At 37.5% G+C, this 14,373-nt stretch overlaps 1 protein-coding gene across 2 annotated transcripts; it reads left to right on the top strand.

The window, feature by feature from the left end:
- The first annotated feature begins 1,822 nt into the window (after positions 1 to 1,822).
- Positions 1,823 to 12,483, top strand: kmt5aa (lysine methyltransferase 5Aa). 2 transcript variants are annotated; one of them, XR_014593547.1, is made up of 8 exons: positions 1,823 to 2,040; positions 3,416 to 3,560; positions 4,502 to 4,826; positions 4,958 to 5,045; positions 6,019 to 6,078; positions 6,480 to 6,670; positions 7,810 to 9,749; positions 11,541 to 12,483. XR_014593547.1 is itself a non-coding variant. In XM_083929610.1 (7 exons), exons 1-7 carry the CDS (start codon positions 2,032 to 2,034, stop codon positions 8,018 to 8,020), a joined length of 1,029 nt encoding a protein of 342 aa, XP_083785736.1. In that variant the 5' UTR covers positions 1,823 to 2,031; the 3' UTR covers positions 8,021 to 12,483. The 2 variants fall into 2 exon arrangements, 1 of the variants encoding a protein (XP_083785736.1); XM_083929610.1 differs by having other exon boundaries at positions 7,810 to 12,483.
- Positions 12,484 to 14,373: the final 1,890 nt, after the last annotated feature.

Here is a 14,373-nt window from a genome sequence, read left to right on the forward strand (position 1 = left end):
CATGAATAAAAGTACATTTATTAATAAATACAGGAATAAATCATTAAATGCATGAATAAAAGTACATTTATTAATAAATACATGCATGAATAAAAGTACATTTATAAATAAATACAGGAATTAATAATTAAATGCATTAATAATTCTAAAGGTATTAATACATACAGGAATAAATAAATACAGGAATAAATAAATACAGAAATTAATAAATAAATGCATGAATACAAGCACATTTATTAATTAATACAGGAATAAATAATTAAATGCATGAATAAAAGTACATTTATTAATAAATACAGGAATAAATAAATGCATGGATGAATCTAAATCTATTAATAAATACAGAAATTATGAAATTAATTTATCAATAAATACAGAAATGAATAAATAAATAAATACAGGAATAAATCAATCAACAAATACAGAAATTAATACATTAATACAGATATTAATAGATGAATGTAGAAATGTATAAATACATGCTGAAATCAATAAATAAAATCATCAATAAATACAAAAATTAATAAATCAATAAATAAAATTAATAAATAAATTACAGAAGGGAATGAAATAAATGCTGGAATGAATGGATGAATAAATAATGAATAAAGAAACGCTTAAATAAATAAATAAATAATAAATGGGACATTAGAAACTTTCTACTTTGTTGTTTCTGTATGTTTTATATGTTTCTGCATTTATTTATTTACTAATTCATATGTTTATTTACAGGAATAAATAAATGTAGAAATTAATAAATAAATAAATAAATACAGGAATAAATAAATAAATGCTGAAATAAATAAATAAATGGGACCCCTAGATCATTAACATATAGACACATAAATAAATAAATGAAAAATGTATTTATTTACAGGAATACATGTCTCAATAAATAAATGCAGAAATTAATAAATAAACGCTGAAATTAATGAATGACTAAATGTATAAATAAAAACAGGTATTCATTCAATTAAATAACCCTCCATAAAGTAACATGTTTTTAGTTATATTTTTATTTTATTGTAATATTATTATTATTATTAAACTATAACCCTCCATGAATAAACTTATATATTTTTTAATTATATATATATATATTATTATTATTATTATCATTAATAAAATATAACCCTCCATAAAGGAATACATATATTTTAATGATATATATTTATTATTATTATTATTATTATTATTATTATTATTATGAATAATAAACTATAACCCTCCATAAAGGAACACATATATTTTAATGATATATATTTATTATTATTATTATTATTATTATTATTATTATTATGAATAATAAACTATAACCCTCCATAAAGGAACACATATATTTTAATGATATATATTTATTATTATTATTATTATTATTATTATTATGAATAATAAGCTATAACCCTCCATAAAGTAACACATATATTTTAATGATATATATTTATTATTATTATAATTATTATTATAAATATTATTTATATTATTATTATTATTATTAATATTATTATTATTATTAATAAACTGTAACCCTCCATAAAGTAACATGTTTTTTAAATAATATTTTTATTTTTATGTATTAATATTAGTATTATTATTATTAATAATATTAAACTATAACCCTCCATAAAGTAACATGTTTTTTTTTAAATAATATTTTTATTTTATTGTATTAATATTATTATTATTATATATTATTATTATTATTAATATTATTATTGTTAACCCTCCATAAAGTAACACGGTGGCTGTGCTGCGCTGCTGCCGTCCGCCTGCAGGGGGCGCCGTTGCTTCGCGTCCGTCTCCTTCATTGCCGTGAAGAAAGATGGCGGCGCGGAGCTGTGGAGGCTGCATCGGTTGAGCTGCTGGCAGTTTAAAACAACAACAGACGGGCTCTCAGTCACCGGGGAAGGGGCCTGAGGACCGGGGAGGACACCGCCGAATGAACGGGACGGACTCGATCAGTGAACCGGGGGAAACGTTAATTTACCGTCCGTCCTCGAAACGAGCGGGAGCCACGAAAACACGTCGGACATGAACGGGGTAACGTTAAGTTTGGGTCCGCTTTGCACGCGCTTTAACGGGCCTCACCATGGTAACCGCCGGTAATAACACCCAGGAAAGACGTTTAATTTATTTTAAGGTTGTTTAATAGTCTTAAAAAGCAGCTGCTTCCGTTAGTTTGTGATTTAAGAGTGTTTTTAGAGGTGGAGGCGGGGACTGAGTGGTGAGGCCTGCGGGGTTAAAGGGACTGGAGAGTGGGTGTGGAGCCAGCATGGTCCCCTCCCACACCGCCGTCTGTTTTTATTTTTTATTATAAATATTCAGTATAAATATTAACTTTCTAACATGTTTTAGAGTTTTACACAATATCAGGAATTAATTTTATTAAAAAGGAATTAAGAAAAATAAAATATACCCTTTCATTTATTTTATTATGATTTTATTTTGATTTTTAATGTAAATATTCAGTATAAATATTAGTTTTCTGACATGTTTTAGAGTTTTACACAATACCAGGAATTTATTTTATTATAAAGGAATTAAGAAAAACAAAAATATACCCTTTATTTTGATTTTATTTTTATTTTTATTATAATTATTCAGTATAAATATTAACTTTCTAACATGTTTTAGAGTTTTACACAAAACCAAGAATTTTTTATTATAAAGGAATTAAGAAAAACTAAAATATACCCTTTAATTTATTTTTATTTATATTGTAAATATTCAGTATAAATATTGCTTTACTAACATGTTTTAGAGTTTTACACAATATCAGGAATTTATTTTATTAAAAAGGAATTAAGAAAAACAAAAATATACCCTTTATTTTATTTAGATTTTTACTGAAAACGTTATTTTACAAAAAAACAAGAACATGACCTTTATTTTTTTTATTATTTGATTTTGAAATTATTTTGATTTTTTATTGTAATATAAACATTACTTTTCTAACATGTCTTAGAGTTTTACACAATACCAGACATTTATTTCTAAATGTAGAAATAATAAAAACATAAATTAAAATGTACAAAGAAGGTAGGACATTAAAAACAAAATTGAAGAATAACAAAAAATACCCTTATTTTATTTCTTATTGTAAAACATTTCTAAATTCCAAATAGTGCAGAGAAATAGAAAACACTAAAAACAGAAGAGTGCAGAGAAATTAAAAAAAACAGAAGATGAAAATGTGCAATGTAATGGACAAACTGTGCAATATAAGAACTATATAAAATAAAATAATAAAACTGAAACAACAGTTAAAGGCACTTACGCCGCTAAGAGAAACACCTGCGTTTAAAGATTCATTGTCCGTCTTCTAGGAAAACTAAAGACCCAGAAGCACATGAAAATACGTTTGTGCGGAGGTGAATGTGACTAAAAAGGTGGATTTTTCCGTCTGCATTTACAGGAGGTCGTGTGCAGCAGCCATTCGGTCACTGTCTTGCGGTGCACCAAGTCCATGTCACCGGTCCGCGGTGAAATCACGCTGACGCAGGAGGGACGGTGCTCTCCAGTGTGCTTCCAGCTGAACGATGCTCAGAGGCAGGGAGAGGGTGAGTCCAGTGTCCAGACTTTTTATCTTAATATCGCAGTGGATTATGTCATATATCGAGTAAATGGACTTTTACTTAGGGCGCACTCACACTGTCCATCCGTACCGTGCCCGAGCACGTTTCACGGCTAAAGTCTGGTTCCTTTGACCAGTTTGAGTGCAACCGTACCGCGTCTAGAGCGGTACGCTTGCCGTCCACGGCCCGTTTGGGAGAGGTGGGCTTTAGTAAAGAATGTTTGCACATGTACGAGCACGAGCGTGTGCACGTGTACGCGCACGAGGCCTACGGCGGTTCTGAGGTCATTTCCTGTGCGCCTGTTGGGACGTAGAAAAAAGAAGGAGGGACCATGCACGGACATTTAAAACAATGGCGGTGAAAGGTTCACGTTGGTGTGATGCGGAGGTGGAGTGTTTACTGCAGATTTGGTCGATGAAAAGATTCAAAAACAGTCGACAAGACGCACAAAAACTCTGAGGTCTACGGAAAGATCTGGAAACAAAGCCACGCATCGCCATGACGTCATCAATGCGTGTGACGTGTTATGGCGTGATGACGTATAGGCAGCAAGAAGCATTCTCCGAGGCCCAGGTAGTGTGAGTACAAACGGGCCTGGCTGTAGAATAGAAATTTTATTTAATTTCTCATCCTTCTGGTGTTACGCAACACAATTTTAGTTGTTTATAGCATAATGACATCTCTCTCAATGGGTTAAAAGGTGAAATAATCATTAAATATGTATTTGTTGGAATATTTAATCCATCACAGCCGTAAGGTGCAGCAAAAGCTTCAAAATGGACCTGAAACGTGCCTGAAAGTGATTGAATTTGATCTTGGAAAAGGTGCACGAACTGTGAAAGCAGGTCAACTTACTTGTATTAATTAATGTCCTGCAGAGAAATAATAACTATAATAATAATAATAATGTGTTTTTTTCCTCTCAGGCAGGAGAACAAACACCATCAGCACGACCCCAAAAGACTCAAAGACAGATTTCCCGGCGATGGAGAGCAGCTACAGCCAGTGTTCACCCTGCTGGTCAGATGAACAGCCGTCGCCTCCGCGGCTCCACTGCGCTCAGACCTGCCGTCGCTCCCCCACCGAGCTCCCCCTGCCTCTGGGGAACAGCTTCTCTCACGCCCCCCTCCACTCCAACAACAACAACAACAGCAGCGGCGGCAGCAGCAGCAGCAGCGGCGGCGCTCTCCACAGCCTGCAGAGGAGAGGAGTCCGCCTCAAGGTCAAAGGAAAGAAGTCCGCGCTGAGACTGTACGTGCACTTTTCTGGTTGTTCCTGCTTTCTTTTAGGAGGAAATCTCATCAAACAACATGACATCGTGATAATTATTCATGAGGTTGTAATAGTTCGTTGTTGTTGATTCTGTTTTTTTTTCGCTACAGTGCAGCCGGGAAAAACTCCCAAAATCGGAAAGTTACCGACTACTTTCCAATAAGAAGAAGCTCCAGAAAAAGCGAGACTGAGCTGAAGGTAGGACAAAATCACCACAGCATATATAAACTACAGCATGTTATATATTCATACATATACGGATGGCTCGAATCAAGCAATCTGATTGGTTGTTAGCCGGGGTATAAATCCCGTAAACCGTGACGTCCAGTTCCTTTGACTCAGGAGCTGAATCTGTCCACAGAGAAATGATCTTCTTCTGCAGATATCTTTCAGAGTCGTGTTTATGTTAGGGCTGGGACTTTAACACCTTAATTACGAACGTTGCTCATTGCACGAGTTCCCGCCCGGCCCGTAATCCTGACGCACAGGACGCAACACGAGAGAAATGAAACGATGAGAAGCAGACGATGAGTTGTTGCGTTGTTGCGTTCAGTCGCATTTGAGTTCTGAGAAACGTCCGAGTGGAAACACGGACAAGAGCACGGCTGAACACGCTGCAGCTAACGTTAGCACAGACGACACTGAACATGCTGCAGCTAACGTTAGCACAGACGACGCTGAACATGCTGCAGCTAACGTTGGCACAGACGACACTGAACATGCTGCAGCTCACGTTGGCACAGACGACACTGAACACGCTGCAGCTAACATTGGCACAGACAACACTGAACATGCTGCAGCTAACGTTAGTACAGACGACGCTGAACACGCTGCAGCTAACGTTAGCTAACAGGGCAGCAACAGGCTAAGTTAGATCCGATAGGGAGGAGCGCCTCTTTCTTTGTAAGAACAATAATTTATCAATGATTTTTGTTACTAAAACGGTTTCACTTAAAATACGTCCATCACTTTAATATTCTGCCACATTGAACTTTTATCAAACAGCAGGTGTTGAAGGTACTCGTGTAATCCAGGATATTAGAACTGTGATTGCTCTGATTCTGCCTGTGTGGAAGTCTGTGTTTTTGTGTCTGATGTGAGAGAGAGAGAGAGAGAGAGAAAGGCAACTCTCCGTCGGTAACGCCGTCTCTCACGTTTGTTTTTGTTCCAGTGTGAAGAAAAGAAACTCATCGATGAGCTCATCACAAAGGGAATAGAAGAAGGAATGGAGGTTTGTTTTCCCGCTCCTTTGATCAGGTTCACCGAGCGCTTTGGTTAAAATGAACGGTTGTTAATCAGCTTCACACACGCTCTCACTTTAAACAACGTGCAAATTCAATTAAGAAATGAAAGTTTGTCTGCGTTAGAGGAACATTTGAGTGCACGATTAATCACATTTATAGTTTTGACAGAGTCATTTGATTGGACTTTGTTCTGCAGATCAACATCACTCTGCTTTAGGACGCACTTACACTGTTCCTCCGTACCGCGCCCAAACAGGTTCCACGGGTAAAGTCTGGTTCCTTTGACCAGTGTGAGTGCAACCGTACCACGTCTAGGAGTGCCCGCTTGCCGTCCACGGCCTGTTTGAGAGAGGTGGGCTTTTGTAAAGCATGTTTCTTGTTTTTGTAGGTGCGGCACATAGAAGGAAAGGGGAGAGCGGTGTTCGCCACCCGGTGTTTCCAGAAAGGCGAGTACGTGGTGGAGTACCACGGAGACCTGCTGCAGATCACCGACGCCAAAAAGAGGGAGGCCGAGTACGCGCAAAACCCCGCCACCGGCTGCTACATGTACTACTTCCAGCACCTCTGCAAAACGTACTGGTACGACAACCCGGCGCACGTCTGCTTTTCTAATGAATCACCACAACGTTTAAATCTGTTGCTGCTGCGGAGATGTTTAGTGTTTAACAGTGTTCACTGAAGACTTACAGAGACGGACGAAGCTGCCGTGACGTCACCCGTCGGTGTGTTGACGATAGTCTTGTTGTTGTTTTTATCTTTAGCTTTTATTCTGCCTGTCATCGTCGCTCCGTTGCACTTGCGCTGACATGGGAAGTCTAAAGTTTCGGACCTCCAACTAGGCAAAGTGCACCGGGATTCCTGTCAAAGCGGAACCTCCTTACTTACTCACTTGCAACAGGAACTCAAATCTCCACTGGTTAAACAGAGGAATGCAGGAGAGCATCTGTGAACGCACAACACCACCGACTTTCTACAGAGAGGGAACAGCAGCAGAAAACCACACTGACTCTTTATTAAGCAGCAGGTGTGCCTAATAAAGTGGCCGCTGAGTGTAGTCCAGCAACAGAGCACTTGCAAGTCTGGAAATTAAAGTGAGGTGGGGGGGTCAAGGGAGAACTCCTCGTTCGACATTGACACCAACCGTTGTTCCCATCTTGCATAGTAGAAGTCTCTTTAGTCTGAGTGTGAAGGTTCGGTCCATGTGGTGAATTTCTTTTATGACATCTCACCAGTTGGAGGTAGAGCGTGAGTCCGACTGCAGCCACTGACAGGTGATTGCTTCTTGTGCTGCTGCTGCCATTCTTTTGAAGAGATATCTTTCATTTGCTTCCATCCCTTCTGGTAAATCACCAAGATAAAGCGTTTTAAATGATAAAGGAACCTGTTGTCTCAGTATTCACTGTAGCTTCCACAATATCGTTCCAAAATGGCCGCCGTCCGGGGCAGCTCCGAATACGCTGCTGTACTTTAACACTGGTCTCTGTGGTGGTACTCGAGAGCTTGGTAGTTTCTGAGGTGGTACGTCATGAACAAAGTTTGAGAACCACTGGATGTTTTCCTCCAGTGGTGTTTGAGGAGAGCGGGAATCGTGTAAGAAGAAGAATAATAATAATAAGTCTCGGCTCATTTAAGGAAGATTAAACTTTGAATGAGTGAATGAACAGGAGCTGCGCGCTGATGCACAAAGACTGACTGTGTTTGTTTTTGTGTTTCCACAGCGTGGACGCCACGAGAGAGAGCGGCCGAATGGGTAGGTTGATCAATCACAGTAAAAACGGAAACTGCCAAACCAAACTCCACGACATCGACGGGGTCCCCCACCTCATCCTCGTCGCGTCCCGAGACATCGACGGGGGCGAGGAGCTGCTCTACGACTACGGCGACCGCAGCAAAGCCTCCATCGCAGCTCACCCGTGGCTCAAATATTAAAAACACGACAAAAAGAAAAGGGAAGCGCACGGTGACGCCTGTGTTTCTCACTCGCTAGTGTACAAAATGCCTTAGAAACAGAATGTGAACCCTCTTCGTTCCAAGATGGAGGAGCGGGGGTCGGGTTACGTGTCGACCGGGTACTTATCACATTTGGATTTGCGTCTGCCTGCCTCGTCAGAAGACACCTGTACTTTTATTTATGTGTAACATTCTGGTTGTTTTGCAGCACATTTCTTTTGTACATTTTGTATTCCCTCTAGACCCGTGCTCCTACAGCGCGCAGGTGGTGATTAGTGCTCTGCATTTTTATACTGCGGTTTTTCTTAATTACGACTTAGATACTTAGCAATACGTACACGCCCTTTTTGGATCAGCGACAACGATGAGATGCAAACTACAGAAATAGGTTCTGTTGGAGATGAATTTGATTTCAAACCATCGAAACACACAGTCTACTCATTAGTGGAGGTGTAATCGTTCACCAAACTCATGCTTCAGTCGGTGTTTCGGGATGTTTATGACAAGAAAACACGACTTGACACTGGATCAAAGTGTTCCTGTTGGACATGCGGACTTTAAGGATTATATAGGAATAAAGAATTCAATATTTTCCTCTTTTTTTAAACATCTATTGTATTTTTTAATATGTAAGACGCACAAACATTGGGATTACCATGTAAAGCTTTCTGCAGATACCTTCAGTGTATCCTTTTTCAATAGAGATGTACATTAGTTTAATAGTAAAGATTATAAATAGACTAATAATGATTAAAAGACAGTTTCAGCTTCTGGCTTTTTATCACGTAGCGTCCCTTTTTTCACCTAAATCTTCCAACTCTGTAAATTTCTGCTCTGTGTAAATATATTTATTGGCTCCGTTGCAAAGTTGAGGTCGGTTTAAGGAATAGTTTTGACGCTTTTGGGGAATAAGTTTAACTTTCTGGAGAAGATTGATGTGAGCGAGTGATTAAAACATGTTTTCTTTTACATTTTACATCTTAAACTCAGTGTAACTAACGAACCCCGTCGTGTTCTGTGGATGAATCACTTGAGAAAAGAGGGAAAATTAAGCGTTTGGTCCAAAAATCCAAACAAAAAACGGCAAATTTAATGAACTGATGAAAGATATCACGAGGGTTTAATCACAAAACAATAACAAACTGATAATTTGACTTAAAATGTTCCAGCGTCGTCGTAATGACCTGAAATGTCACCAGTTTGATGGTCGTTTATTGCATTTCAAACTCACCAAACTGAGGCTACATCCGCGCTACGTAACGCACAACCTGTGATACATTTACGCCTCTCGTCCGCGTTTCCGAGCCTCTAAAACGGAGATGTTTGTAAACGCTGCTGAGCTCGTTTATCTCCACTCCCAATCTGTCTTTTCCACCGCCATTAACCGCCTTATACTCGTGTAATTTTTGAGTAAAGCTAATCTCCATCTTTACTCTTTTGTTTCCGTTCTTCTGCCAAATTATTTTGAACTATTCTTGATTTTTTTAACCGCAGCGTCACATAAGACAATCTTCTTCCTGTTTTCACCGGCACCCATGTGCGTTTTGACGCGTGTTAATATGTATGCAGGTTATGAAACCCATTTCACGTTCTCTTCTTATTCGTCCCATTTGTATTATTGCTTAAATTATAATCGATTTTTATACATTTTATTATAGGTTTGGTATATTTGTCCATCTAAAAGGAACAGTTGGACGTTTGCTTTCTTGTCGAGAGTTTGCTGAGAAGATCGAGCCCACACACGTATACTTTTGTTGGATATGAAGCTACAGCTACAACATGGTTAGCTTAGCTGAGCTTAGCTTAGCATAAAGACTGGAAATCGGGGGAAACAGCTAGCCTGGCTGTGTCCAAACAACAACAACAGACATCACCACCTCTGATACTCTCTGATTTACACGTTATATGTCGTGTTTATTATTTTAAGGATGTTTTTTAAAGAAGTCTAATGCTAGCCCGTTTTCCAGTCGCTATGCTAAGCTAAGCTAATTACTACCTGGCTGTTAGCAAATTCAACAGGCAGATATGAAAGTAGTGTCAATCTTCTCATCTAATGCTCGACAAGAACCCAAAGAAATACAGAATTATTTCTTTGAGCCTTTTATATCAATTGTTTTTTTAATTTATTTACTTAATGTTTCAAAATTATGCTAACCGCTAGGCTCAAACGTTATACCTCATCTCAAGAAATCTCTCTGTGGCGGGCTAGGTCGTACAGATTTTCCAGAACACTTCTCGGACGCAGATTATTTCTGATATGGAGCTAAAAGCGATTGCGTGGGCGGAGATCGTGTTTGGATTTGAAACGCCGTTGTAGAAGGCCAATGTCGTAGCTTCAGTCGCGTTGTCATTGTAGGACAGTGGACGCAGAAACAAGGTCCAAAAGGCCCCAAACGGAAACTGAAACTGAACCAAATGAAATAGAAAAGGAGCTCAGTCTGGTGCCTGACATTACTGATAGATTGTTGTTATCCTCTGACGGAGCCAGGCTAGCTGTTTCCAGTCTTTATGCTAAGCTAAGCTAAGCTAATAGTCATAGCTAATAATGTTTATTATTTATATTGTAGCATCGATCTTCTCGTTTCACTCTCAACAGGCCATGAATTAATGTATTTCCTAACTCTTCCTTTAAAATACAAACAAAAAAACACCAGATTAAAGCGTCTGCGGGGAAATTATCCCGTATTTTCTGTTTTTTACACACACACACACACACACACACACACACACACACACACACACACACACACACACACACACACACACACACACACACACACACACACACACACACACACACACACACACACACACACACACACACACACACACACACACACACACACACACACACACACACACACACACACACACACACACACACACACACACACACACACACACCAGCCTGGACCGTGTCTTTGGTGAACTGGTTACACTCCTGCTGTTTATCGTAGATCTTTGCAGGTTTTCTACACGTCCGTTCTTCCCGCTCATTAAAATATTGTTCATATTGTGAAAGTGTTCAACAGCTGAAACGCCAACAGGTCATTTTTTTACTTCTTGTTTTAGCAGCTTTTTCTTTATCAAATGTGTGTTTTTTTTATTCATGAATTGAAATATACTCCAACAATGCTCCTGTTTATCTCTATTTGTGTTAATTAATCCTCATCTAGACGCAATATTATTAATATTCCTGTAGATAATTGGTCTTAAGTATATACAGTAGTTTTAAATTCTGAGCATTTTATGTTTTTTCCATACAAATAAATCACATTTGCAAACCTTATATCTAATTAAAAATACAGAATTGTTGTCATAATCACACTACTTTGGTTAAATCACTAATTATAATTTAAAGGTACCACAAAAACAACAATTCAGGCAACAATTTAATTTGTTAGATGTTATATTGTACTGTTATATTTTTGTTGCTTTCAACGATTTTGCATGAAATACACCACGACCAATGATGATAACGCTTCAAAAACATACATAGTTATGACTATTTACTGTCTTGCCGAGAGTTTGCTGAGAAGATCGAGACCTCACACGTATACTTTTGTTGGATATGAAGCTACAGCTACAACATGGTTAGCTTAGCTTAGCTTAGCATAAAGACTGGAAACGGGGAACAGCTAGCCTTGCTGTGTCCAAAGTTAACAAACATCACCACCTCTGACGCGCTCTGATTTACACGTTATATGTCGTGTTAATTACTTAAAGGATGTTTTTTTATTTTAACAAAGCCTAATACTAGCCCGTTTTCCAGTCGCTATGCTAAGCTAAGCTAATTGCTGCCTGGCTGTTAGCATCAAATTCAACAGGCAGATACGAGTGGTGTCGATATTCACGTCTAATGCTCGACAAGAACAATAATGAGCATTTTTTCCCTCATAGAAATGTTGAATTATTTCTTTTAAGCCTTTTGAATCAATTGTTTTTCTAACTTATTATTTTCTTATTGTTTCAGAATGATGCTAACCGCTAGGCTCAAACGTTACACCTCATCTCACGAAATCTCTTTTTGGCTGTTTAGGTTTTACAGATTTTCCAGAAAAGTTTGTAAAGTTTCCAAAATATTCAGTATATTATTGAGTCCCAGGATTCTTTTGATTCCCTGTTTTATTGTTATTCAAATACCAAGGAAACAAAAACATCAGTGTTGACACTTAAGAGCCCAGAGTCGCGTATACGTGTGATTAAAGTGCGTTTCAGGAAACACGTTCACATTTGACCTTCCCCTTCCACCACAGTAGCATTGTGTCACGTCTGCCTAAACTTAAACACGTTACATTTTGGATATTCCATTTTTTTAATACTTAAAGTGGCGAAAGTGACCTGTTGGCCATTTTTAGGACTTAAAGATCTTTGCTGTTGTAGCGTTGAATAAATCTGAGTGCTGGGGTTTAGGCATCGATCAATAAAGATGTAATATGCAAGGAGCAGGAGTCGGCATCTGATTTTGTTCTGTTAAAAAGGAATTCTTACTTTTGTTGGTTTTGGAGTAAAAAAGTTGCATGAAAGTGTCATTTATTATGAATAAAGAGTCAAGCACCATTCATTTTGTCATTTGTGCATCGTTAGTTGGATAAAACATGCTGAATTATTAAAGTAGAGACTGAAAAGGATATTTATATCTCTCTCTATATCCAGTAGTATATCTAGATATCCAGGAAAAGTCATGCATTCAAAATTTTAGTTAAGTTAAAGTACAAATGTATGAAAATGTACTAAATTAAAAATGAGTAAATACACTAGAGACTCTAAATGAAACACAAAGAGACACAAAACATTCACATACTGACTACAGAAGACCCAAAATGACCACAAGGGGACGGTAAAAGACAAAAAAAATAGATGCAAACCGACAACAGGAGACCATTAAATGACCACAAACAAACTTTAAATGACCAGAAAGAGACTCTAAATATCTAAAGCAATCATCCAAAAGGACCACGGCGACTTAAAATGACCACAAACATACACACAATGATGCCTAATGATGTAAAATAGATGCAAAATGACCACAAAGACACTAAATTACTAAAACAATCATCCAAAAGGACTACAAAGACCCAAAATGACCACAAGGAGACGCTAAATGAATTAAAATAGATGCAAAACAACTACAAAAGAACCAAAAAGTGACACAAAACAAGCCAAAACTATACAAATGCATTATAGGAAATGCTAAATGACAAAAATAGATGCAAAACGACCACAAAGAGACTTTAAATGACCACAAAGAGACACTAAATTACTAAAACAATCATCCAAAAGGACTACAAAGACCCAAAATGACCACAAAGAGACTTTAAACGACTACAAACACACAGTTAACGGCTGCTCCTGTCATTCAGCATTCCTGAAAATGATTTCTTATAATATGAATGTGTCCGTGAAACATTTGTATTTGTTGAAACGTTTCTTATTTTATTGTTTGTTTAAAAAAAAGGTGCAAACCTGACAGTGTTGACTCTTTAAGTTTGGTTATTTCTTCCACAGACGAAGAAACTTTCAACAAAAACACAGATTTTAGTGTGAAAAGGAGAGAAAAGTTCAATATTTACCTCTGAAACGCGGTGAAACAGACGTAGAAAGCAGCAGAAATGTACAGAACTTCCACACAAACACCACATGAACACGACAGACGTTTAATTATTGAGGAGTCGTTTTAATAAAAGCACTGATCCATTCATTATATCTTTAAATAAATCTGCTTTAATCAGGGAAACACATCAACACACAGCTTCGTTTTCACCACATCCCCCTTTTTAAATGTGTCTGCGTCTAAAATGCTCAGACTTCAGGACATAATCCAGAGTATGAAGCCGTGTCATTATAGTTTTACATTCATTTAATCCAGAATAAATAAGAGATGAACAAGCGACGCTGCCGTTAAAACACGCGGATCACACCGCAAACAAACAATCTGAGGAATATTCTTAATGTTTTTAAGAGACGACATGATTTTACACGTTTCATTCTACTGTGCAACTTTGAAAAACGCGTTTATATTTGAGGCTTTTGCATAAATGACGCATAAAAACTCGTTATTTTCCATAGGTTTTTACACTTTACTGCATTTTGCATGATGTATATTATAAATAAAAGCATTTGTAAGTGTTTTTTCTGTATATATCTTCCCGCAGACGTCTTTTAAACTGTGTTTCTATGCAACGTTTGACACAAGAAGCCCTGAAAACTCTTTAAATCTGCGGCTCTGCTGACGGACCAATGAGCCGCTCACACGAACAAGGGAGAGAGATTTAAAACAAATGAAAGTGTTGCTCTGCGGGGATCATACGGTGTTTTTCTGCAGGTTTACG

The sequence above is a fragment of the Echiichthys vipera genome, assembly GCF_963691815.1.
Source record: "Echiichthys vipera genome assembly, chromosome: 16".
Classification (NCBI taxonomy): domain Eukaryota; kingdom Metazoa; phylum Chordata; class Actinopteri; order Perciformes; family Trachinidae; genus Echiichthys; species Echiichthys vipera.

Coding starts and splice junctions, on each gene's coding strand:
- kmt5aa (XM_083929610.1), top strand. Junction 3,561..4,501: donor TGCTCAGAGGCAGGGAGAGG/GTGAGTCCAGTG, acceptor TTTTCCTCTCAG/GCAGGAGAACAAACACCATC. Junction 4,827..4,957: donor AAGAAGTCCGCGCTGAGACT/GTACGTGCACTT, acceptor TTTTCGCTACAG/TGCAGCCGGGAAAAACTCCC.